The 27,460-nt window shown below is 38.8% G+C and overlaps 1 protein-coding gene across 3 annotated transcripts; it reads right to left on the reverse strand.

Annotated features, from left to right (window-relative positions):
* Positions 1 to 3,541: 3,541 nt before the first annotated feature.
* Positions 3,542 to 26,337, reverse strand: DDHD2 (DDHD domain containing 2; the record flags this gene model as incomplete). Of its 3 annotated transcripts, XM_079726765.1 has the most annotated exons (16): positions 3,542 to 3,708; positions 13,584 to 13,746; positions 14,450 to 14,620; positions 14,761 to 14,863; positions 15,357 to 15,512; positions 15,620 to 15,748; positions 16,789 to 16,884; positions 17,753 to 17,875; positions 18,504 to 18,571; positions 18,853 to 19,061; positions 21,225 to 21,360; positions 22,310 to 22,399; positions 23,540 to 23,660; positions 24,215 to 24,304; positions 25,105 to 25,295; positions 26,118 to 26,337. In XM_079726765.1, the coding sequence occupies 16 exons, from the start codon at positions 26,335 to 26,337 to the stop codon at positions 3,627 to 3,629; spliced, it is 2,148 nt and encodes a 715-aa protein (XP_079582891.1). In that variant the 3' UTR covers positions 3,542 to 3,626. The 3 variants fall into 3 exon arrangements, with proteins under 3 accessions (XP_079582891.1, XP_079582892.1, XP_079582893.1); XM_079726766.1 differs by lacking the exon at positions 22,310 to 22,399; XM_079726767.1 differs by lacking the exons at positions 15,357 to 15,512; positions 15,620 to 15,748 and having other exon boundaries at positions 16,792 to 16,884.
* Positions 26,338 to 27,460: the final 1,123 nt, after the last annotated feature.

Raw genomic sequence — 27,460 nt, forward strand, 5'->3', positions numbered from 1 at the left:
GCAGGGTAGTCAGAGACACGGCTGTCTGGAGGGCAGGCAAGTCTCCTCCCGCCCCGCCCTCACCGTAGGGTATAATGGACCATGACAGGACGTTGGCGGAACTGACAGTGTAGGACCTATAACGGCCTTTCTCTGTGTTGTGATTATATTTTATTTGTTTTCTTTTTGTGATTATATTTTAAATATGACCTTGATTTGTGTATTTCTGTAACATATTTTCAATATATCTTTTTCCTAACGGTGAACGTGGTTTTTTGTGCTTAAAGTTCCATTTGAGACCTGAAACGTTTCCAAAGTTAGACACCAGATTCCCTATCTATCTGACACAAGTGATTCCACTATCTATAGCATGGCTGATGTCAGTAATACCAAAGGAGCATCTCAATATTCACCTTATAATCGCCGTACTTTAAATCAACAGTCAGGGGAAAGAACCTGAATGTTAGTTCTTTGCCCAAAACTCTTTTTAAACTTGTTTTAGTAGTACACAAGGGGAAGAGAAATGGTTATTGTATTGACTCTCTTTACTTTATGATGGAGGAGCCAGGTAAAAGTAGGCAACTGGTCAATATGGTTTTATTTCAGTATTTACTAAAGTTTTAAATATAATCACATAAAAAACATTTCCAAAAGTGCAAAATATCAGAAAGCTAATCAGTGCTATTAATCTTTCCATGCAAACAATCTCTTTTGCTGCGATAAGCAATACCAATTCTGCAGCTGGGAATATGTATAAAATGATACTCTACCAGCATTTAAAAATAGGCTTGGTCAAGAGATTGCACATGATACAACTGAAGTAGTGCAAATAATATACAGCTAAACAAGGAACTCAAGTCAAGCTTATTACCCTGTGGAATATACATCCGTGATACCAGCACAGGGGGACAAACAGGATATAAAGCTCTTTTCCAGTCACCTGCCCCTCACCACCAGAAGGAAACACTTCTTAGTACAAACAGTGTTTTATCTAGCCATCCAGGTTGATCCTGTTCATCTTTGGTTACAGGGACTCACTCTTGCTGGTCCTTTGGTTTACTCTTAAATTTTAGTTATTCTGTTAGTAGGAAGACCAAATTTAAATTTGAAGACAACAACTTGATGAAAGCTTCCCCTTTAATATGTACTGAATGCTACTGAATTCTCAGTAACCCTTACTTCACACCCAGAGTTTACGTAGTGAAGAAAATAAAGTATTTCATATAGATGAGACTTCTTAGTGGCTTAGCATCAGTGTGTAAGCAGATGGACAAGGAAAGGCCAGGCTCTCACCTTTACCCCAACCTTATCTCTAGGGTGACAGTAATTAACCTTCCCTCTGCTGTCAAAGAGATGGCTTATGTGAATGTTAAATTCCAGGGCTTTGGGTACCATGATACATTTACTTACAAGAAACGGATGTAAAAAACGAAACACAGCTTGCCTGTCTACACCGCTGTGTCCACCAGGGCCTGTAGGAACCTGAGAGGAGTGTGAAGGACTGTCACAAAGAGAACTGCAAAGACAATCACAAACTGAGACCTGTGAGAAAGAAGATACCTACAGCACAGTGGTGAGCAAGATGCCTTGGAAACAATTAGTCTCCATTCACTCGTCTTCTTCAAGGTGCATCTCACTTGCACGCTCTGACACTGACTGCAATGGCTGTTCCTGGCCCCACAGACGCAGGTTTGTCTTTCAGAATAAGGAACACCTCCCCCTAGCCAGATCTACCAACACTGCCTGTGCCGGGAGCCTGTTCCATAGCATCCTGCACTACGGGTACCTAAGAGGGCAACGCTGTTTATGTGCTTGAAGAGGACACTCTTCCATACTCCCTTCACCCAAGCAGCCGTGGCAGATGGCTTACACAAACTCTATTTCACCATCAGTGTACCACTAAAACATTTTATTCATCACTTAATAAGCAGTCAAAGCTGTGTAATTTCAGGTCTGTCAGCTTTTATAACCCTCAACTTAAGAACTAACAACTAAGTCGGACTTTGTCTAGAGTCTCCCAGTTTGAAGTATGATATGATATAAAAGGGCAGGTCTAGGATATATAACATCTTTGCTTTATAAAGGTGCACCTGACGTGAACTAAACTGTCCACCGAGAGCAGCTTAAACAGCTGTGGAAACAGTGAACAGCATCAGTGATCCCTAGCAATAAATCTGTCAGTCAGCTGTAGAGAGAGTAAACAGTAGTTACAGATTTTAGTCTTTTCTTCATACAGTACGTGTAGGAAATAAAAGCTGGCTCAAAAGAACCTGATGGCCACCAGTCTCCCTCATTCACTTAGACTTGGCCTCAAATGCAGAGAACACCCATGAGCGATGAGCAGACCCCACAATGCCTTCTGAATCTCAGGAGTCCACTTCCAGATTAGAATATTTTCTAAAGATAAGCAGTAATTTCTTAGAAAAATTTATACCCAACCCAAAACAAAAATTCAGACAGACTTTATACCATCTCAAGTAATAAGCAATAAAGTGTGGTACCTAAGAGAAAAACAAATACCGTATGCTAACACATATATATGGAGTCTAAGGAAAAAAAAAAGGTCACGAAGAACCTAGGGGCAAGATGGGAATAAAGACACAGACCTACTGGAGCATGGACCTGAGGATACGGGGAGGGGGAAGGGTAAGCTGTGACAAAGTGAGAGAGTGGCATGGACATATATACACTACCAAACGTAAAATAGATAGCTAGTGAGAAGCAGCCGCATAGCACAGGGAGATCAGCTCATGCTTTGTGACCACCTAGAGGGGTGGGATAGGGAGGGTGGGAGGGAGATGCAAGAGGGAACAGTATAGCCGATTCACTTTGTTATAAAGCTGAAACTAACACCATTGTAAAGCAGTTATACTCCAATAAAGATGTTAAAAAAGAAAAAAGCATGGTACCTAAATACCATCATCAAAGTATTAAAGATGCAAACCACTCCCAGCTATGAAGAAAGAATGGCAAGTGTTTCTCTGAAGCCAGTGGTAAAAAGTAATAGGGTCTTCCCTTTGCTTTTCCACTCACTTCCAGAGAGGAAGATTATCTTCCAAAGACCCCAGTGGTGAGTAAGTGGCAGGCAACCTGCAGGAAATGACGCAGCTGAGGAGAGGAAAACTGCAGCAACAAAGAGGCAGGTTCTCTGGGGAAGGATCCCTCAGTGTCCGTCTAAGGGAGAGAGCTGAAGAGGTCATCACGCTGGAAGGCGACCAGAGAGAACGCCAGAGTCTGACACACAAACTTTCTAACTACACATCTAAAGGGCTGAGTAACGTAAATCCCAGGATGAGCTGTTTGTACTTAAAGCTGTAACTGTTGCCATCATGGTAACTCTCAGATGGTCAACTATTAAGATTCTGAGTTTAGATCCTAAAAATGGCAAGTATTATTGGACCAAGTCGCTAACAAAACAAACATACACTAACCTTTCTCTAAGTGGCCTACTGTGCTTTTTTCCCATGAATTTTAACCAGAGTCCCTCTAAAAATGAGTAATAACCTGGATCTTGGTGACAGGCAACAAAAAGTATATTTATAAAGAGCTGAGGTTCCACAGTTCCTCGTCACATGTTAATATGTAGGAACCATGCTGCATACATGACATTTAAAAACTTACATTAAGCAGCCATAGGTGGTTCATTTTTACTGTAAAGGCTGATCAAGGAAGATACCCTGGGTTTGGTAGATTTCTTTGAGAACCAGCAATACTGTATCTTCAGACTCCCTGTAAAGAGAAAAAAATATGTTGTAAAAAGAAGAAACTAACATTCGTACTAGATGCTTTACATATATCATCTCAATCTGCACAGCCACCTTACGAGTTCATTTTTTTACTGTTTAAAAAAAATCTGACTCAGAGGTGATGTAATTGGCAGTGGTTTGTAAGGTAACCTTATAACAAATAAGTCTAGCATTATGTCCTGTAATATAAAAAAGCCAGTAGTAAATGATCAAGCCCTCCCTTTCCACAGAACTCATTCTTGGAACAACATGGAAGAGTCGTCCAATTCATCACCTTAATTTTTAAATGTTATTCACCTTTTTCAAAAAGCCAGTATAATCATATGAATAAAAATCAAAGACACAAAAGGATATAATAATGAAGTCTCCTTCTCACTGTTTCTTAACCACTAGTCCCCAATTTCTGACAACCGACGTTATCAATTTCTCATGCATCTTCCAGATATTATTCAGTGTATGTACAAGCAATTATATCCAGTTTGTAAAGAAATTTGATTATAAAAATACAGCATTTGTGGATTGCCATAAGGGTATATGGCTCAAACAGTTTTCTAGATCTAAGGTTTGACATTTTTTGAGTCATGGATCTATTTGAGAATCTAATGAAACCTATGGATTACTCCCCAGAAAAGACACCATATACGTATATACCCGAAATTATCAATAGAATTTCACTGGACTCATAGACTTTTTTCTATTCCCCACAAGTTCCATACACAGACGGCAGGTTAAGAAACTCCTTCCTCCTATACCAGTGAGGGGAGATTAGCTAAACCAGATATTAAAATGGTGTGATCCTGGTGCATAAATAAATGGATCAATAGAAAAGAACAGGAAGTCCAGAAATAGCCTTAAATACTCATAGAAATTTAATACAATAAAGTTAGAACCTCAAATCTATTAACAGTGTTGCAACAACTGGATAGCTATCCTGAAAATGATTTGGATCAATCCACACCTTATTATTAGGATAAATTTGAACAGAATCAAAGATTTATATGTAAAAATGAAACCCTAAAATATCAGAATAAACTGGTAAGGAATTCTTTGGAGAGCAAGGGAAATCTAAGTATGACACAAATTCCAGAAGCCAAAAAAGGAAAAAATAAATAAATTTGACTACCTAAAAATCAAAATTTCTACTTAGCAAAAATTAATGTACACAATGTCAAAGACAAACTGGGGAAAAGGTATTTACAACTCATATCACAGATTTATCAATTTAAAAAAGACCAAAATTTCAATATAAAAGAGAATAAAGGGTATAGATAACTCCCCAAAAAGAAAATTAAAATGGTCCTTAAATATATGTCAAGATGCTCAACCTTATTCGTAATAGGAGGAGGGCAATATGAATTACAGAGTGCATGATACATACGCTGAAAACCACGAAACACTACTGAGAGAAACTAAAGACCAAAATATACTGAGAGACAACTGTGTTCGTGGGTCAGAAGACTCAGCATTATTAAGATGTCAATTCTTCCCCCAAACTGATTTATAGATAAAATGCAATCACAATCAAAATCCCTAAAAAGCTTTTAGGCTGAAATTAACAAGTTCGTTCTACATTATATAAGGAAATGCAGAGGGCCTACAATACCTAAAATAACTACGAATAGGAACAACAAAGATGAAGGACTCACGGTACCTAATTTTAAGCCTTACTAGAAAGCTACAGTAATCAGGACAGTGTTTTATTGGCATAAGGATAGACAAACAGATCAGTGGAACAAAACAGAGCCAAGGCAATTCAACAGTTTCTCCATCTGAATAAACTTTCCAACAGATGTTGCTAGAACAGGAAAACCACATGCAAAACAATGAACCTCAATCCTTTCCTCACACCATCTTTAAAAATTAACTCAATCAAAATGGATCATAGGGCTTCCCTGGTGGCGCAGTGGTTGAGAGTCTGCCTGCCGATGCAGGGGACACGGGTTCGTGCCCCGGTCCGGGAAGATCCCAAATGCCGCGGAGCAGCTGGGCCCGTGAGCCATGGCCGCTGAGCCTGCGCGTCCAGAGCCTGTGCTCCGCAACGGGAGAGGCCACAACAGTGAGAGGCCTGCGTACCGCCAAAAAAAAAAAAAGGATCATAGAGCTAAATGTAAAAGCTAAAATGACACAACTTCTAAAACAAAGGAGAAACCTTAATGACATTGGATTTGGCAAAGATTTCTTAAATATGTCAGAAAAGCACAAACATCAGTAAAATGGACTTCATCAAAATAAAAAACTGCGCTTCAAAACCTACTTGATAGAAAAATGAAAACCAAACCACATCCTGAGGAAAAAAAGTATATCTGAAAAGAACTTGTAACTAAAATGTAGAAAACTCTTGAAACTTAATAATGAAATAATCCAGTTTTTTAGATGGGCAAAAGATTTCAACAGACAATTCACCAAAGAAGATGTATGGATGGCAAGGGGGCTCGATCAACGTGGCAGAGTAAGAGGACATGGAACTCACCCCCCAAAAAACACATCAAAAGTACATCTATATGTGGAATGGAAACTGGCAGAAAAACTCCTGTACAACCAAGGCTGTAAGAAAGATCCACATGTAATCGTTTAGGATGGCAAGAAAAGCGATCAGGTTGGGACCTGTGCCCCTGGGAGGGGACTCAGAGGAAAAGGGAGAATGCACAGGCGGAGACCCGCCCTGGGGAGTGAGCAGTGAGAGCCTCAGATCGAACGCCCCAGTCCTGGGGTCCTAATCAGGGGAGACGAGCCCCCTTGGCTAGCTGGAGGGCAGCAGGGCTGTGGGAGCACGTGCGTGCTGGCGCGCCCCCAGCCAGGGCGGAGAGTACAGTGGGAGGACTGCTCTAGTGGCTGCCAGGTCTCCCCGCCTGGGTGCACAGCTCAGCCCCACGTGCTCCATGACGACGCACCACGGCACAGCATCTAGGGCCGCCACGACAGGAAGCAACACAGCCAAGGGATGCACAGGCAACCCAGGCCTGGGGCGGAGTCTGGGTGGGGTGTCAGCAGCCACTGTTGGCACTTACTCAAGCAGTGCATCAGAAGCCCAGAACTCTGACGGCGGCCCCTACCCCACGGCTTATGCCCCAACAGACGCCAAGAGTCCACACAGGCCCCAGCTGCCCTGCAGTGTGGCCCCATAACAAGACAGAGGAGGCTGGGGGCAGTGATTGACTGTGAGGGGCAAAGGGGACGTGCACCCAAGGCTGCACACGGCAGACAGCTCGGACCTCTGTCTGCAGAGAGCCCACATGGGCCCCACTTTTGTCTGCCCTCCCCAGCTCTGGGGCAAGGGTTCCAGTGCAGGGGGGGGTGGGAAACACACCTAAAGGGAACAGAGCCAGCCTGGGCCGGACCCTCAGGGCTTTGGCTCCAGCAACTTAGGATCAGACCCTGTCCCCAACTGCATGGTGACAGCCACTGAGCAGAGGGGAAGTCCCACCTCACACCCAGCTCCAGCTCCACCCCCTACTAAGGTGATAGCTGAGGAAAGACGACTCCGTGTCATCAAATCCTGCTCTCCCATCAAAGGCACTGGGCACACAGTCTGTGTAAGGACGCTCCCACATAAGAATACCCCTTTCAGACCGCAATAGGTAACTGTTCCACCTAAATTCATAGTGACAGAAAAAGTTAAGCAAAATGAAAAGGCAGACGAACTGCTCTCAATTGAAACAGCAAGAGAAAACCCATGAAAAAATAAATAATGAAACAGAAACAAACAATTTACCAGATAAAGAATTCAGAACACAGTTAGTTAAAAAATGTTGGGCTTCCCTGGTGGCGCAGTGGTTGAGAGTCCGCCTGCCGATGCAGGGGACACGGGCTCGTGCCCCGGTCCGGGAAGATCCCACATGCCGCGGAGTGGCTGGGCCCGTGAGCCATGGCCGCTGAGCCTGCGCTTCCGGAGCCTGTGCTCCGCAACGGGAGAGGCCACAACAGTGAGAGGCCCGCGTACCGCAAAAAAAAAAAAAAAAAAATGTTAACTGAATTAGGGAAAAGAACAAATGAACATAGTGAGAATTTTAACAAGGAACTAGAATATATAAAGAAGACCCAATCAGGAATGAAGAATTCAATAGCTGCAATAAAAAACACACTAAAAGGACTCAATAGCAGACTGAGTGATATAGAAGAACACATGTGATCTGAAACACAGAATAATGGAAATCACCCAATCAGAACAGCAAAAAGAAAAGAGAGATTTTAAAAAATGAAAACGGTATAAGAGATCTCTGGGCTAACATTAAATGTACCAACATTCACATTATAGGGGTCTCAGAAGAAGAGAGAGAGGAGGGCATCGAAAATGTATTTGAGGAAATTGTGGCTGAAAGCTTCCCAAACCTGAAGGAAACAAATATCCAGGAACAGGAAGCACAGAGGGTCCCAAACAAGATGAACCCAAGCAAACTCACACCAAGACATAACATAATTAAAAGGGCAAAAGGTAAAGAGAGGCTTCTGAAGGCAGCAAGAAAAAAAGAGTCATATACAAGGGAATCCCCAAAAGGCTATCAGCTGATTTCTCTGCAGAAACCCTGCAGGCCAGAAGGGAGTGGCATGATATATTCAAAGTCCTGAAAGGGAAAAGCCTGCAACGCAGGATACTCTGCCCAACAAGATTATCATTTAGAATTGAAGAAGAGATAAAGAACTGCTCAGACAAGCAAAAACTGAAACAGTTCATCAATACTAAACCTACTCTAAAAGAAATGTTAAAGGGTCTTCTCTAAGTGGAAAAGAAGTAAGAACCTATAGAAAAGGGAATATCCCAATAGAAAAGGCAAATACATAGTAAGGACTGAGGATCCACCACTTAAATAAGCCAGTATGAAGATTAAAAGACAAAAAACTGTAAAAGCAACTATAACTACAATAAACAGTTAAGGGATAAACATGAAGATGTGAAATATAACATCAAAACCACAAAATGCAGGGGAGGGGAGTAAAAATACGTAGGTTGTTTAGAATATGTTTGAACTTAAATGACTGCCAGTTTAACACAGTAGATATAGGTCAACATGTAAGAACCCCATGGTAATCACAAATCAAAAAACCACAACATACACACACACACACACACAAAAGTAAGGAACACAAGCATACTGCTAAATAAAATCACTAAACCACAAAGGAAGAAATAAAGAAGAAATGAATACAGAAGAACTACAAAAACAACCGGAAAACAAGTAATAAAATGGCAATAAGTACATACCTATCAATAATTACTTTAAATGTCAATGGACTAAATGCTCCAATCAAAAGACACAGGGTGGGGCTTCCCTGGTGGCGGAGTGGTTAAGAATCTGCCTGCCAATGCAGGGGACACAGGTTCGAGCCCTGGTCCGGGAAGATCCCACATGCCGCGGAGCAACTAAGCCCGTGCGCCACAACTACTGAGCCTGCGCTCTAGTGCCCGCAAGCCACAACTACTGAGCCCACGTGCCACAGCTACTGAAGCCCGCGTGCCTAGAGCCCATGCTCTGCAACAAGAGAAGCCAAAGCAATGAGAAGCCTATGCACAGCAATGAAGACCCAATGCAGCCAAAAATAAATAAATACATTTTAAAAAAGACACAGGGTGGGTGACTGGACAAAAAACAAGACCCATCTATATGCTGCCTCCAGGAGACACACGTCAGAGCTAAAGACACAGGGTGGGTGACTGGACAAAAAACAAGACCCATCTATATGCTGCCTCCAGGAGACACACGTCAGAGCTAAAGACACACACAGGCTGAAAATAAGGGAATGGAAAAAAGGTATTTCCTGTAAATGGAAATGAAAAGAAAGCAGGGGCAGCAATATTCCTATCAGACAAAATAGACTTTAAAACAAAGGCTGTAACAAAAGACAAAGGAGGGCATTCTATAATGATAAAGGGATCAATACGAGAACAGGATGTAACATTTGTTACCATATACGCATCCAAGACAGGAGCAGCTAAATATATAAAGCAAATAGTAACAGACATAAGACGAGAAACTGACAATAATACAGTAATAGTAGGAGACTTTAACATTCCATTTTCATCAACGGACAGATCATCCAGACAGAAAATCAATAAGGCAACAGTGGCCTTAAATGACACAATAGACTAGTTGGACATAATAGATATCTACAGGACATTACATTCCAAAACAGCAGAAAGCACATTTTTTCCAAGTGCACATGAAATGTTCTCCAGGACAGATCACATGTTAGGCCACAAAACAAGTCTCAACAAATTTCAGAGGATAGAAATTATATCAAGCTTTTTTCTGACCACAATGGTATGAAACTAGAAATTACAGAAAGAAAAATGGGAAAAGAACAAGCACATGGAGACTAAATGACATGCTACTAAAAAATGATGGGTCAATACAGAAATCAAAGAGGAAATCAGAAAATACCTTGAGCCAAATAAAAATGGAAACACAACTCTCCAAAATCTATGGGATGCAGCAAAAGCAGATTTAAGAGGGAAGTTTATAGTGATACAGGCCTTCCTCAAGAAATAAGAAAAATCTCAAACAAACCTACCACTTAAGGGAATTAGAAAAAGAAGAACAAAGCCCAAAGTCAGCAGAAGGAAGGAAATAATAAAGATCAGAGAAGGAAATAAATAAAATAGAGATGAAAAAAAGCAATAGAAAAGATCAATGAAAATGAGAGCTGGTTTTTTGAAACGATAAACAAAAAGGATAAACCTTTAGCCAGGCTCACCAAGAAGAAAAGAGAAAGGACCCAAATAAACAAAATAAGAAATGAAAGAGGAGAAATTACAACCGATACCACAAAGATATAAAAATCATAAAAGGATACTATGAACAGTTATATTCCAACAAATTGGACAACCTAGAAGAAATGGACAAATTTCTAGAAACATAAAAATTGCCAAGACTGAATCAAGAAGAAACAGACCATTTAAACAGACCAAACACTAGTGAAATTAAATTTGTAATTTAAAAAAACTCTCAGGAAACATAAGTCCAGGACTGACTTCACAGGGGAATTCTAGCAAACATACAAAGAAGAGCTAACACCTATCCTCCTTAAACTATTCCAAAAAACTGAAGAGGAGGAAATACTCCCAAATTCATTCTACGAGGCCACCATTATCCTGATACCCAAACCAGACCAATACAATACAAAAAAAGAAAATTACAGGCCAATATCTTTGATGAATATAGATGCACAACTCCTCAACAAAATATTAGCAAACTGAATCCAACAATATAAAAAAAGGATCATACATAATGATCAAGTGGGATTTATTCCAGGGACACAAGGATGGTCCAACATTCACAAATCAATCAATGTGATATACCACATCAACGAAAGAAAGGACAAAAATCACACGATCACCTTAATGGACACAGAAATAGCATTTAATAAAATTCAACATCCATTCTTGATAAAAACGCTCATCAAAGTTGATATAGAGGGAACATATCTCAACATAACAAAGGCCTTTTATGACAAACCTACAGCTAACGTCATATGCAACAATGAAAAGCTGAAAGCCTTTCCTCCAAATTCAGGAACAAGACAAAGATGCCTAATGTTGCCCCTTCTATTTAACATAGTATTGGAAGTCCTAGCCACAGCAATCAGGGAAAAAAAAAAAAAGAAAGGCATCCAAATTGGAAGGGAGGAAGTAAAACTGTCACTATTTGCAGATAGCATGATACTTTATATAGAAAACCCTAAAGCCTCCACCAAAAAACTGTTAGAATAAATGAATTCAGTAAAGTTGCAGGATACAAGATTAATATACAGAAATCTATTGCTTTTCTATACACTAACGATGAACTATCAGAAACAGAAAGTAGAAAAAAAATCCCATTTAAAATTACATCAAAAAGAATAAAATACCCTAGGAATAAACTTAACCAAGGAGGTGAAAAACCTACACACTGAAAATTATAGAACACTGATGAAGGAAACTGAAGATGATACAAAGAAATGGAAAGACATCCTATGCTCTTGGAATGGAAGAATTAATATTGTTAAAATGGCCATACTATCCAAAGCAATCTACAGACTTAATGCAATCCCTACCAAAATACCCATGACATTTTTCACAGAACTAGAACAAATAATCCTAAAATCTATATGGAATCACAAAAGACCCCATATTGCCAAAACAGTCTTGAGAAAAAAAGAATAAAGCTGGAGATATCACCCTCCCTGACTTCAGACCACACCACAAAGCTACAGTTATCAAAACAGATTAGTACTGGCACAAAAAAAGACACATAGATCAATGGAGCAGAATAAAGAGCCCAGAAATAAACCCATGCACCTATGGTTAATTAATCTACGACAAAGGAGGCAAGAATGCAAAATGGAGAAAAGACAGTTTCTTTGACAAGTGGTGCTGGGAAAACTGGACAGCTACATGTAAAGGAATGAGATTAGAAAATTTCTGCACACCATTTACAAAGATAAACTCAAAATGGATGAAAGACCTAAATGTAAGACTGGAAACCATAAACCCCCTAGAAGAGAACATAGGCAGAACACTCTTTGACATAAATCACAGCAATATTTTTTTGGATCTGTCTCCTAAGGCAAAAAAATAAAAGCAAAAATAAACAAGTGGGACCTAATTAAACTTAAAGCTTTTACACAGCAAAGGAAACCATCAACAAAATGAAAGGAAAAGCTACTGAATGGGAGAAAATATTTGCAAATGATATGAGTGATAAGGGGTTAATATCCAAAATACATAACCAGCTCATAAAACTCAATATCAAAAAAAACAACAACAAATAACCCAATCAAAAAATGGGCAGGAGACCTGAATAGACATTTTTCCAAGAAAGACACATAAATGGATAACAGGCACATGAAAAGATGCTCAATATCACTAATCATCAGGGAAATGCAAATCAAAACCACAATGAGATGTCACCTCACACCTGTCAGAACGGCTGTCATCAAAACGAACACAAATAACTAACACTGGCGAGGATGTAGAGAAACGGGAATGCTTGTCCACTGTTGGTGGGAATGTGAAATGGTGCAGCCACTGTGGAAAACAGTATGGAGGCTCCTCAAAAAAATGAAAATAGAACCACCATATGATCCAGCAATTCCACTCCTGGGTATATATCCAGAAAAAACGAAAACACTAACTTGAAAAAATACACGCACCCCAATGTTCATAGCAGCACTATTCACAATAACTAAGATATGGAAGCAACCTAAGTGTCCAGCAACAGACAAATGAATAAAGAAAATGTGGTATATATTACAATGGAATAATACTCAGCCATAAAAAAAGACGGAATTCTGCCATTTGCAGCAACGTGGATGGACCTAAAGAATATTATGCTTAGTGAAATAAGTCTTAATTGTTTCACAGATATTTGATAGATGTAGAAAAAGGAGGATAGGCCAGTGTACATTTGGGATTAGAATGATTTCTTGTTCAGACAATTACAAAACAGCACACTCACGTCATCTGAAGAAATCTTAACAAACAATTAAGACAAAAAAACCCCAAAACAAAAACAAACACTTAGGGGCTTCCTTGGTGGCGCAGTGGTTAAGAATCCTCCTGCCAATGCAGGGGACACGGGTTCGAGCCCTGGTCCAAGAAGATCCCACATGCCGTGAAGCAACTAAGCCTGTGTGCCACAACTACTGAGCCTGCGCTCTAGAGCCCATGAGCCACAACTACTGAAGCCTGCGCGCCTAGAGCCCATGCTCTGCAGCAAGAGAAGCCACCGCAATGAGAAGCCCGTGACAGCAACGAAGCGTAGGCCCCGCTCGCCGCAACTGAAGAAAGACCACGCGCAGCAACGAAGACCCAACACAGCCAAAAATAAAATAAATAAGTTAATTAATTTTTAAAAAAGATAGACCTAAAAAACAAACACGTACCAGTAGCATAGATGACTTTGTAAAGCAAATAAATATTCATTAAAACTTTCAATGGGCTTCTCCTGTAGCACATAGTCGATGCGCTGGCCTCCATTCAGCATTCCCACATGGATGGGGGGAGCTTCTTGTTTAACTGCTACAAGGTTCTCTTCTGTGCTAACATCTGGATACAGAAGAACCATAATAAGAATATAAAAGCGTCCAGCCCTCCAAGGTTGTCCTTACTTTCCCTCAGGCTCCAGCTTTACCGTAGGATGAGCTACCCTGCTCAGAAAGCTCTCTCTCATTTTCCTCCTCTCAATCCCCTTAAAGCTTCTCCTCAAGGCACACTGATTTTATCCAATCCCTTTTTTCCTTCCTGTACCTTTAATGGCTATTCCATTTGCCTTTGGTTTACAAACTAAATGCAAACAGGGATAGAACTCCTTAGGCAATTGAAAACTAAAGCAAAAGAATGCAATATTAACTGTGAAATTAAGAGGAACAGTGTCCTAGCTAGTCCCCAGGCAGGAAAATAAAACCAACCCATGAATACACAGACATTCCCCTGTAAAAGCAAGGTTCTTCACAGTGTAGGCTCTGAGCATTACTGCCATAGTGCCCAAGGGGGGAATGTTTTAAAGCCTCATTACTAGATGCTCAGCTTCTCTTGACATCTTCCCTCACAAATAATGTTTTTCCAAAATTTGTGGCTGTGAGATGACAGAAAACACCAGCAGAGCTGAAGGCCCATTAGGACTCATAGTATTGGTCCTAAACAATAAAAAGGAGAAAGTAAGAAGACCCTGGGAGAATAAGAACCAGACACCATGGAGTCCCTCTTATCTGGCCTGGTGCAGGAAATCAATAGGTACAGTGTCACTGACCACTAGGCTTCTCTGAACTTGATTCAGGTTCTGCTTCAGTTTCTTCTACAGTTTCTGAAGCTTGTAAGGCAGGGTATGGAGCTCTGGTAAAAGACTTCCAGGCCATCCGCAGAGAACCTAGCAAGTTGTTCTTAAGGTCCATGCTCATCCTGGTCAAGCCCTCTCTCAGTTCTGAAGCATATATGAAAAAGAACATTACATGGTTTACAGAGGTAAAAGGGTTCAACACAGCTAAACAAAGTGAATGAGGTCCAGTCAGTGTGCACTGACCAGAAGGTCTAGAATTATCAGGTTCTATACTCAAGACTTACCTAAGTGCATCCGCTTCCTGCCTTTATGATGTGGGATCAGCATTGGCTCAAATTCTACTCCTGGGACCACCATTGGTTCAATCCTATAGGCCACAGGATCAAACTACATAGGAGAAACAATAGCTACATATACCTCTGCTGAAGAAAGATAATGACAGTCTCAGGAGCTATGTATCAGGCAAGAATAATTATAAGCTTTTTTTTTTTTTTTTTTTTTTTTTTGCGGTGCACGGCCTCTCACTGTTGTGGCCTCTCCCGTTGCAGAGCACAGGCTCCGACGCGCAGGCTCAGCGGCCATGGCTCACGGGCCCAGCCGCTCCGCGGCATGTGGGATCTTCCCGGACCAGGGCACGAACCCGTGTCCCCTGCATCGGCAGGCGGACTCTCAACCACTGCGCCACCAGGGAAGCCCTATAAGCTCATTTTTTTAAATGTAGTTGTTCTGCCTCATCACTTCCAGATTCATACTATTATAAATTATCTCATTACTACAGAATAATACAGAAAAAAGTAAATCAACACAACAGAACACCGTATGCTCTTTACCAATAAGCCCCAATATTCAGGTAAAACCACAAGAGCTGTCCAATGCTTACAGGGTGATAAATATTGAAGAAACCTTTGCATGTTGGAAATTTGTAGTTGGGGTCAATTCTTTTTAGGCCTCGGACAGTAAGGAACATTCCAATGGGAGACCCAAAGGCAAAGAATATTTCTGGTTTATAGATGAGCCGGGGGTATTTTACAGGCACCTGGAAGGAGGAAATAAAAGCCTCTCTCATTAATAACAAAAGTTACATCTGTTCCTGCCATACCAATGGCAAACAATAAAATGACCAGAGAGAATTAGTATTGTTACCTGCCCAATGCCAACATCCAGATGTTCATCATTTCCAGTACCATTAGTACTACTGCAGAACTCCGACTCTTTGGGGATGTTAGACATATTCGCCCCTGCAGGTGATTGTGGGGTTGGTCTATTAATACCCTAAAGAATAAAAAATAGTTCTGTGGAGCTGCTATGTAGTGAAAATATCCAAAGGATTATACAGTTTTCTACTGGTTTAAAAGGATGCTTGGGAAGGTTTTGAAATGGTAGTCAACAATTTTAAGAAGAATCTCTCAGAGAACAAGATAAAGCTGATGAAAACAAAAGTTGCCTTAAATTATGAATTGATATTCCTACATGCTCTGAAATAATGAAAGCTGTACAAAGCCATTTGGGTAGCAGTTGAAACTTTAGGCAACCATCATGAGAGGAGACGATAGCAGAGTACTGTGGAATGAATGCAGGGGAGTGCTGAGGAGTTCAATGAAGTGTACGCCTTTCTAATCAAAGCAAGTAGTATGTCTCTATCAGCCTTAAATCAGAACTGAGCAACCTGCTAAAAGGTTGAAAAATAATTAACTAGACTATGGAAAGGAATCAGTGGCCAAAAATGCTCAGTGCAGCACTGTTACAACACGGTTATACCTTGAATACATTATACTAAGTGAAAGGAGCCAGTCACAAAAGGCCACATATTGTACGACTCCATTTATATGAAATATCCAGAATAAGAAAATACATGAAGACAGAAAATAGATCAGTGGTTCACAGGAGGGAGGAATGGGGAGTGCCTGCTAATGAATATGGTGTTTCTTTTTGCGGTGATGGAAATGTTCTGGAATTAGATAGTGGTAATGGTTATACAACTCTGCAAATATACTAAAACCCACTGAATTGTATATTTTAAAAGGGTGAATTTTATGGTATGTGCTGTGAATTATATTTCAATAAAGCAGTTACAAAACAAAACAAAAAAAAAAGGAAAAAATTGAATGGTGGAAGTCCAGGGGAAATAAGACTTCTGAAGCTAATAACACTTTTAAAGATATCAATAAAGTAAATGTGTTTAATTTCTGAAAAGAGAGCCAAAGGTCAATTTTTAAAATTGCTTAGCTCCCTATACTAAACATCTCACAAAGCACAAGAATACAAGGAAGTCAAAAAACTGTTTAATCCTACAAACTATATTAAGCACATACCACTGAATTTTTTCTGGTCCTTAAGTAGTTTAGTATCTTCTTTCTTGGTCCTAAGGGAATTCCCATTTCCTGAAGATCTTTGTCTGTACATAAAGCCTAAGCATAAAAAATCAAATATCTTTCTTATTTCTAGGCAAATTAAAATCAATTAAATGTCCTAAAAATAAATAAGTAAACGCCCTGTTCTCTGAGAGGAATAAGGCCTAAACACTCTGTTGTTCTTTGCTTTGCATGACTAGGACTCCCTAGTGGTAACAAAAACAAATAAACAAGCAAATATCCACAGTAGAGCTCTACACAGTATAACAGAAAATAAGAGTTGGAAAAGTTAGTGGTCATTTATTCCTGCTCTCATGTTTTCAGAGCTGTGCTGTGTTTTAGTCTGTGCTCCATTGCTATTAACATGGCTCCTCGGAACTCTGAACCTCCACAAAGCAAAGATCACTTTATATGATAAAAAGCACACAAATAAGGCTAAAGAGCATTACTAATGATAACGAAGTATTTATGACTAAAATGTTTCTAAAGGGCAGGCTCTTAGCAAGCAGTATGATGAAAAGAAGCAATAAAAATGCTGAAAACGGGGAACTTCCCTGGTGGCACAGTGGTTAAGAATCCGCCTGCCAATGCAGGGGACACGGGTTCGATCCCTGGCCCGGGAAGATCCCACATGCCACGGAACAACTAAGCCCACGCGCCACAACTACTGAGCCTGCACTCTAGAGCCCGCGAGCCACAACTACTGACGCCCGCGCGCCTAGAGCCCATAATCCGCAACAAGAGAAGCCACCGCAATGAGAAGCCTAAGCACCGCAACGAAGAGTAGCCCCACTCTCTGCAACTAGAGAAAGCCCATGTGCGGCAACGAAGACCCAACGCAGCCAAAAATAAATAAATAAAATAAATTTATTTTAAAAAAATACTGAAAATGGTATAGTGCAAAGTTTTAAAAGATTATTTTTACCAGAGCTTCCTTATCTACTTTCTCCTTCTCAAAGATACTAAAGAATTCAGAGAGTTGAAGTTTCTTCAAATCTTCCTCCAGTGTCAGTGTGTCTCCTCGATCCATGAAAATACTTGGCAAATCCTAAAAATTAATTGTAAAGCTCGTGTTCTCTAAATTCGTTCAGATTTTTATTAATGTTACATAGGAAAGTACTATGTTAGATATCCACAGAGACCTATCTTAACTTTGAATAAATTGTAATTTATATGAAATATAAATTAAGATGTGATTGATCTTTAAGTTTTTGCAGTCAGTTGAAACCTAATATGTTTTTAAACAAATGAATGAGTGAATGAATGAGTATCAAAGTATTCTTCATCATCATTAATAAAGCCTTCCCTGAGCTCTTATTAACGTTTAAGGATGGCTTAACAGAATTTCTATAAACTATATCAATTTGAATCCAATTCACTCTTCATTTCCTCCTATGCAAATTCCATTTCAACTCAATGATTCTATAATTCTAATAACAGATCAGTAGTGCATATTTATAATGAAAAAATAAGAGACCTATAATTATTTTAGAATGTGGCAAATATTTGTAGAAGCATACTACTATCTTGCTTCTATCATCCAAGAATGACAGAGATAATTACAAGTCTGTTAAAATTAAAATAAATGTAAATATTATGGTATGAGACAAAGCAAAAAACAAAAAGCCTAAAATCTAAAAATGCTTACTAAGAAAGCATACAAGAGAACCTATTACCTTTTTACTGTCAACATCCCCCAAGGAATCTTTCTGATTTGTTAGGATATCAAACAATATAAGTGAACCTACAAGTAAAACAGAAGAAAGAAGGGACAGTTTTGAAGCATTAGCACTAAATAGCTGTGTTTTATACAAAAAAAGTAATAAGCCAATTACCCAGGAAGCAAAATCTATGAGGTAGGGAGTCATTCTTTCCCATCCACCACCACCCTTCCAACCCCTTCCAAATTCTTCATCACAGACCAGTTCTAGACCTCTGAATGTGATACTGATAAAAGACACTGTACTTCAAAAACAGGTATCCTTAAAATGTGACAGTCATCTCTGGTCACATAGAATCTGTTACCTAAACTATGACCAGCGATGGATACGCCCCCTTTGAAATTAGGGTTCCTCTGCAGAAAAAGTACATATAATCGGTTCATTTCAGAAGCAACTGTGTCCACAATAGTCTGACAGTAGGTGGGGCTGTTGTAGAAGAAGACATCCAGAATTGTATCATTGGTGAAGTGCCTTAGGCGGTTAATGCTGGGCAGAGTTATTCGCTGCAGATCTCTGAAAAAACAAAAGGCATTTTAAGCAGAAAACCTAAATACATTCCATAGCCTCCTCTAAGTTATTATCCAAATTACACTTAGAAATTAAGATACAAGGGATAACTATCAATTTACAGGAAATATAGAGGGCAGACATTTGTAATGAAGCCAAAGAGATGTGACCAGCAAAATTCAGTGTGAGAAACTCTGCAAGACAAAAAACCCAGCCTCCTCAAGACATAAATTACAAGAAAATAAGAGATAGAAAGGTAATCAAGAGATGAAAAGAGACTTAAAAGACATCAACTAATTGCAATTTATGATCCCAGTTTAAACTATGTGTGTATGTGCATGTATATATATGTATGTATATACATATACATATATGTATATAAATCATGACATTAGACAATTACAAATTCGAATACTGATGGTATATTTGCTGATATTAAGAATTTTTTTAGATGTGATAATGGTGTTATATATATATTTTTAATCCTTAAAAGGATATACGAACTGAAACATTTAACAGATGAAATGATATGATGTCTAAGATTTTATCCGAAAGTAATAGAGTGGGGGCTTCCCTGGTGGCGCAGTGGTTGAGAATCTGCCTGCCGATGCAGGGGACATGGGTTTGAGCCCTGGCCTGGGAGGATCCCACATGCCGCGAAGCAACTGGGCCCGTGAGCCACAGCTGCTGAGCCTGCGCGTCCGGAGCCTGTGCTCTGCAGCAAGAGAAGCCGCGACAGTGAAAGGCCCGCGCACCGCGATGAAGAGTGGCCCCCGCTTGCCACAACTGGAGAAAGCCCTCACACAGAAACGAAGACCCAACACAGCCAAAAATAAATAAATAAATTTTAAAAAACAAACAAACAAACAAAAAAACAAAAGTAATAGAGTGGAGGGATGGGCAGTACATGGAAGATATGGACGGGGCCGAACTGGCCACGTGTTGAGGCTTGTTGGGCTGGGTCATCATCATCAATACAGGAAGATTCATTATGTATGCTACTTTTGTGTACAAAATTCTCTATTAAAGTTTTTTAAAAGATACAAGAGGCTTTTCCTAGAATTCTCAGCATTAACGTTTTTTGATCACAAGTCAAATGATAAATGGATCAGCTCTCTCTCTCTACACCAAATTTCTAAACGCTGAAGGAAGGTGAGACTGCCAGATGCCAAGGACAAACAGAACTCGTATCTCTCAAAGGAAAACAATGTTGACGTAGTATAAATCAGCTTCCACATAAAGCTTTCTCAAAGCTCCCAGAAAGACTCCTCAAACCTTCAACGTCTTCTGTAGTTTAGAGAGGGCTACGTGCCCCTAGTAACCTCTTAGCATCAGCTCAAATATGAAAGAATGTGAACTCTGTACACCTAGTAAAAGCACCACCACAATGGAGCACTTGGCACATGGAATATGCTCAAATCACAGGGTGTTAAGAACTGAGAGACATGGAATCAGAAAAGCCATTTCCAAGACCAGCATGGAAACAATGCTACTTCCTTTATCTACCTGAGAAGCATCTCCTAGTTCTATCCTAGAACTATATTATGAACATACTTCTTTCTGGCGAGCCCACAGCTGAATATCCTTAATATAAGGCAACCTTCTCTGACATTACCAAAAAGTTTACAAACAGAACTACTGAGCTTGTAACTTAAGAAAGCCATCACTTAAAAGTCATTGCACCAATTATACCTCAAGTTATAAACCCCAATAATTTAATATTTGGGAATTTCCTTTTTTCCCCAAATTTGGACAAATATTATCTAAATGTGATCACAAAAGGAACAACAAAATACTTCGTGCATCTTGAGGTGGTTGGCTTTTGACATCTTAAGATGGAAATGCTTATACACTATGGGGAGAAAGCAACATTTGGCTTTATGCTAAAGAAATAATAAAGCTGTAATAGTAAACACTAATGAGCCAATAAAACATACTGGAAGAAGATACACACAACTCCCCACTCCTAACCCAAGCTAGTTAAACAAAGGGATTGGTCTGCACTTAATAATGTATCTCTAAGAAAAAGACACAGAAGTACAAAAAGTTTTCTGTTGAACAAAATTTTATATATACAATCAGCTATAGCAGAAATGTTCCTAAGCGTATCAATGATCAGAAAACATTACAATCACAGTTAGCAACTCAAAGGTGTAAAGTACTACTCACACATCCACACCAGTGGAATGCAAAGGACTGTGCCAGTTGACTGGGAGAAATTCTACCCTCCCAATCTGCTGATTTTCTTGGGCTTTCTTAAAATGCGTCTGTAGCAGGTTCAAAGAAACACTGCGAAAATCATTAACTAGAAAAGAAAATTAACTATGCGTTAACGGTGAAGCGATGAATTTGTAGAGTGAGGATGCAACAGATCTTGTAATTATACTACATCCATCTATATCTGCTTATAGCACCTATTGACTCGAGTCAAAAGTAGAGTATTCACGAGAAAAATTAACAGTGCATGTAGGAAAAGACATTCCTGTAATATAGAACTGCTGTTACTACACAAAACATTTTTATATTAAAAAAAATCACACAGTAACTTCAAAACTTCTGCCGTGTCAAGGAAACTGTTTCAATTTTTTTAAAAAACCACTTGACTATGTCAATTGGCCTTGCAGTCAGGTTCCTATTCTAACTTTCTGGTTCTTATAAACAACCTTTACCCAATATTTTAAATTTTTAAAAAATACACTGCTGTTTGCAATTCATATTGCGTCAATCTTAACCTTCTAGGAGGTTTATGCTTAGAAGCATTAGTTAGCCATTAGGATCAGACTCCCAAATTAGGGCAGTTAGACTATGAATACTACCTTTCAAAGTCAAGTTATACTAATGACCTAAATATTCCAATTAGAATATCATAAGGTTTACCACAGTATGAATTACAAAAACGGCTGAAGCTTCTGTTATTCATTTAAACTATATTATCTTCATTGTCATATATTTATGGTTCCCTTTAAATTTAGAATGGTTATAAACAGGACCATCACATCATAAAACAATTTTATAAGACTTGAGGGCTATTCACTCAAGTATTATTAGTTAAGAATATAAACCTATTAGCCTAAGGAATTTACTAGCTCTTTAGGTCTAAGCTGGGAAGCTTGACTACCTTGCCACCTGTCTTTAGCTCTCCAAATCTTATTATGCAGCTAAGACAACAGACTAAAGACAACACTTTATCTCAACTCACAGGAGCACTAACAGTCCCCTTACATGATCTAATATGACATGCTTTGCAAACCTACCACACTGTACAATGCTTCGAAAGCGGAGATCACAGGCTGGTCCGATCCCATGGACTACAAAAACCAAGTGATCTATCTGTAAAGGTTCCCCTACAAGTGAAATTACAAAGAAAAATTACTCTATATAACTAGTCATGTATTCTAAAATCAAACATTCACAATGAATAGATAATAGAAATGGGCAAGTTAAAATATGAACAGATATTTTAAAAGACACAGATAGTCCCATATTTAACTACTTAGTAAAAATAGACTGATTTTACTTTGTTTCTAATTTATCTTGTAATAAGTCAGTGAAAAAATTGTTCAAGTTTTTAAAACTTTTTATTTTGAAATAACTGCAATCTTATTGAAAACTTGAAAGAACAGTACAGAAACTCTCATGTACTTTTTATACAGATTCAACACTAACATTTACCACATTTGCTTTATTTCTCTATGTGTATGTGTATTCACACACATTTATTTTTCTGAACTATTTGGGAGCAGGTTGCATACATTATCAGACGGCACATATCACATCTCTTTAACCCTTTAATATTTTATTATGTAAGAATATGCTCTTATTTAACCAAAGGGCAGTTACCAAATTCAAGTAATTTAATATGGACAGGATACTTTTACCTAATATTCTATTTTTACCAGTTGTACCAATAAAGTCTGGTATGTATTTGAAGCCTGAAATTTTAAACTCATCTTTTCAAATTACAGTAAGTCTACGACTTTGTCCAAGAGACAAGCCATCTCCTCTGAAAGATGAAAGGAATTTTATAATCCAGTTAAATATATTATAAAACCAACCATAAATGACCCTAGCTAGAGAGCAATGGATAACCATCAAGGTCCCTGAAAAATAGTTTTCCCTGGTTGAAAACCTCCTGAAAACCTTCAGGGGTTACCAGGAATAAATTAATAATCAAGCAGGTGGAATCACACTTCTTAGAATTAGGACTAAATCAGTTCATTTGTACCCAGTGACCTCCTGATTAGTACTATCAAATTTTATCCATCCCACCATATATACTTAGCAACTTTAAAAGAGACTTTTGTACCTATTAAGATTCTTAGTAGATGAAGTAATGCTAATCTTAACTTAGAATAAGCCCATTTGATTAAAGACCATTTTTAAGCCTTGATGTAATCTAAAGCCATAGAGAAAGACCACGATTTAAGTCATAAACAAATAAGCATATCAGAAGATAAGAAAAAAAAATGAATGATTAACATTACCACAATGAATGTCAACAGAGATGTTCTCAACCCCTCTCTTCACTGTTCGAGGTCGGCCCTGCTCAGTGGGTGTTGAACCCCATTCATCAGACCCCGCGACTGGCTGGTAATGTACCATAAGCTTAAATAAAAAAGACCAGAGCAATAAGCATACTCTACATTAAAGACACTTCTATTTATACATTCTGAGGGGTAGGAACGGGTCTTTTAAAACATAACACATAGTCAAATCTCAACTGGAGTTTTGATATGCAACTCCTACAGCTTGAAATGAGAATCCTGAAAATACATTAGGCTAATGGTGTACACTTCAAATATCTTACTATTTTGTCAATTATACCTCAGTAAAGCTAAAAAAAAAGGAAAATGAAAATTCATCAGGCTAACAGATCTTTCAACCATACCCTACACATGGAAGAGGTGCCCACATAATGTGTCAGTGATTTTCTAAATCTACAGTGACATAATTTTCCCTAAGAAAATTTCTGTGTAAGAGTTGAATGAGGAAATGACGGTAGGAGCCACAGCTTCAAGTTTCATAACTGTGAATGCAATATAAAAATGTCCAAAGCTTATCCTACGTAGAATCCCCAGAAAAAGAAACCAATTAAGTTCTTCTTACTAATGCAATTAACCTTTAATCCCAATGTTAAAGAAGGGCATTAATTTGCTTACCTTTGGATTGTGCAATATAATAACTTCTCTGTTGGGAGACTCCAGTTTCTTCTTCCATTCATCCAGAGTTACAGCAAGCATGTAAGTTTCCTTAAAAGAAAACACATTTCATTAGATTTCTGTAATGGTTTTTCTATTAAAACTGAACTTTTTTACAAGAATACTGCTAGATAAACAATTACAATAAGAATATCTTACTCTAATTTATCAAATTTATTTTAATTCTCTTAAAATGAGAACTGGTACTAGTATAGAACAAAGAAAAAATAATCACTTCTACTTCTATCATCTAGACTGGAGATAATCGCTGTATACATTTTGATATATTTCTTTCAGTAATGTTAATGCATGTATATTATCCATAAAATGAGGATTACATTACATATAAAGTTCTTTCTCTTGATCTATCAAATTTATTTTAAAGTTCTTTTAAAATTACGATAATAGTACAGGACAAAGGAAAAAAATCAGTCCCAATTCCATCATCAAGACTAGAAATAATCATTGTTCACATTTTGATATATTTCATTCAATAATATTAATATACTACTCCAATTTAAAGCAAATTTCAGAATATTTTCAGAGCAAGAAAAATAAAAGGCAAAAAAGACCAATCCTGTGGTCACAGTTTAAATATTCACAAAGATCACCATTAGAGAAAAAAAAATTTTAATTTAAATACATATATAATAGTTTCCATAGTATTTCAAAATTTGAAAATAAAACTACTTTATCCTGAAACTAACTTGCAAAAAGAAATGCTATGAACTGGGATGCAAATAGAACCAAACTCTCTGTAAATTCACAGAATAAGTCACAAGAGGAAGAAAAGATTATGAAATAAGAGAAGAACACAATGAAGAAAATGAGTAAAAGGGTCACAGGAATACCTCTAACACTTGGCTGAAGCTCTCCGAGTATGGAACATACTTATTATCTTTGTCTCCCTTGTAAAACCAGGTACAGCGCCTCACTTCCGATGCTAGCTCATCCCAGTATACAGCGTACCGCATCCTCTCCCCCAAATGAACATCGTATCTGCCCCCATCAGTGGGCACAACTCTCCTATCACAGTCTTTTCCTATCAAGGAGTGGAAAGGGGAAAAGAAGTACATAGTAGAGCAAAATAAAGCTCCCAAAATACAACTCTGAGTTATGCTCTCAATAATGTTATAAAACACACGAATGATCTGTTTCTTCTTGGCTAAACTACTTTATAAACCATCAAAATCATTCTTGGTTTTAATGAAACATGAAAAAAACAATACCCAACGCTGTTCTGTTCTTTTTCTAAGGAGAGATAGGAGTGTCCCTTAAAAAAAAAAAATGTATACAAGAAAGCTTTTCTGAATTTTTTGTTTAAGGGACCAAAAGATAAATTAATGACCATCATGATGATAAAGTAGTAACCAGCATCATTCTTGTTTCCATAAAAGAAGAAGAAACAAGAGAAAAATGAAAGAATTCATTCTTTTGCAATGTGACACTGCCCGCACCACACTCTTCATAAACAGAAACTGAAACATAAGAAACATTATTGGTTAACTATGCAGGAATTACAATAGGTACTGTTTTCAAAATACAGACCAAATTCTTGAATATTATAAATTGGCTGGATAGTAATGCAGAACTTCTATATAAAAATGCTATAGGATGTTACAAAGCAGAAACTAACACACCATTGTAAAGCAATTATACTCCAATAAAGATGTTAAAAAGAAAAGATTATTAAGTAAAATTTGGAAAGTATAAAAACTGTAAAGCAAAAAAAAATGCTATGAGACAACTAGAAAAAGATCTAAAATTTACTTCCAATAGAACTCACTATAAGGACTTTTATATTACAGTTTTAGAGAAATGACAGTAAATCCTTGTCTATTACAAGTCATAGCTTTTACCCTACCAGAGCCGTATGCCTCTTCCAGCTGCTGTGAATCCTGAGAGTTGAAAGGAATCCATGTCTCCTTAGAATCTATTATCTTACAATAAAACCAATGAGGAGAAACGGGTTCGTACAAACTGCCAACATCCATGTCTATTAGCTCAAAGGAACTACATGAGTTTGGTGACGGGGATGGATCTGACTGGGACAATTGTTCCTCGTGTGATTCCACTGATGACATTTCTTTCTCTAAAAGACAAAAGAAAACTATCAATAAAATTTCCTTCTATTAACAGTGTAATTGTTCACACACAAAACTGGTCATTTTTAAGAAGTCATTTCTGAAAAAAAATATAAGGGGGCTACATAATTTAAAACAGAAATAACAAATTAACAGCTTTTTTTGGTTTTGTGTTTGGGTTTTTGTTTTGTTTTTTTGGAGGAAGGAGGCCTTAAACAAAACGCTTCTTATAGTTAGACCAACCACTTTGCACTGATCTTCCAATCCTCTCAGAAAACTGCATGGTTTTAATTAAACAAAACTGGAATCACAAGAAACACATGGTCGAAATCTTGACTGCAAAAAAAATTTGCCCCTATTTCCAATCTAAGTCTGGTCCCAAGGCAAAAACGCGTACTCCCTCTTAATAACGCCTGGTTTTAGGCTCCAGGCCCTTGTCATTACACATTTACATGACTACTGGAATCACAATATTGAAAATAAAACTATTCACTTAAGAAACAGTCACTTTTTATCAATGCTTGAAGTGTCTTTAAGTAGAGACTATGGTACAAATTCTGAAAACGCGAACTCTCGCTTGGGGCCACTGTGCGCACGCGCGCACCCACTCGCACCATCCAGGTCTCAGACGAAAAGTAACAAGTGACCTCAAAAGCCTCCTTCCCTCAAGGAAGCCCGTGACCTGTGTGTTTCTGCCCCTTTAACACTCGTAGAGACTAACACTGCAGACGTCGAAAGTAAACCCAGGCTCCTTGGAGGGGCGCGGGTAAGACCATCGCTATCTCAGCACCGAGCGCAGCGGGACCGCAAACACCCGGCCTCCCTCGGAGCGGACGCTCTCCAGCTTCCGCCACTTTATCTTTTTTCCCAGCACGAATTTACCTCCGCCACCTTGCGTGTCCCTTCTCCCCACGACCCCGGGCCTCCTGCAGCCCAGGTCTGGGACCTCAGGGCTCGCGGACGCCTCTCCCCGTCACCCGTCCAGCCCCGCAGAGAGGAGCGGAGCGTGGATGAAAACGAGGTAATTTCCCGGTGACTTCGGGCACGGTCAATGCAAAAGGGGCCCTGGCCGCGTCCCTGTAACCGAGGTCACCCCCACCCCGCCAGGGCTGGTCCTCCCAGC

The sequence above is a fragment of the Hyperoodon ampullatus genome (genome assembly GCF_949752795.1).
Source record: "Hyperoodon ampullatus genome assembly, chromosome: 20".
NCBI classification, from domain to species: Eukaryota; Metazoa; Chordata; class Mammalia; order Artiodactyla; family Ziphiidae; genus Hyperoodon; species Hyperoodon ampullatus.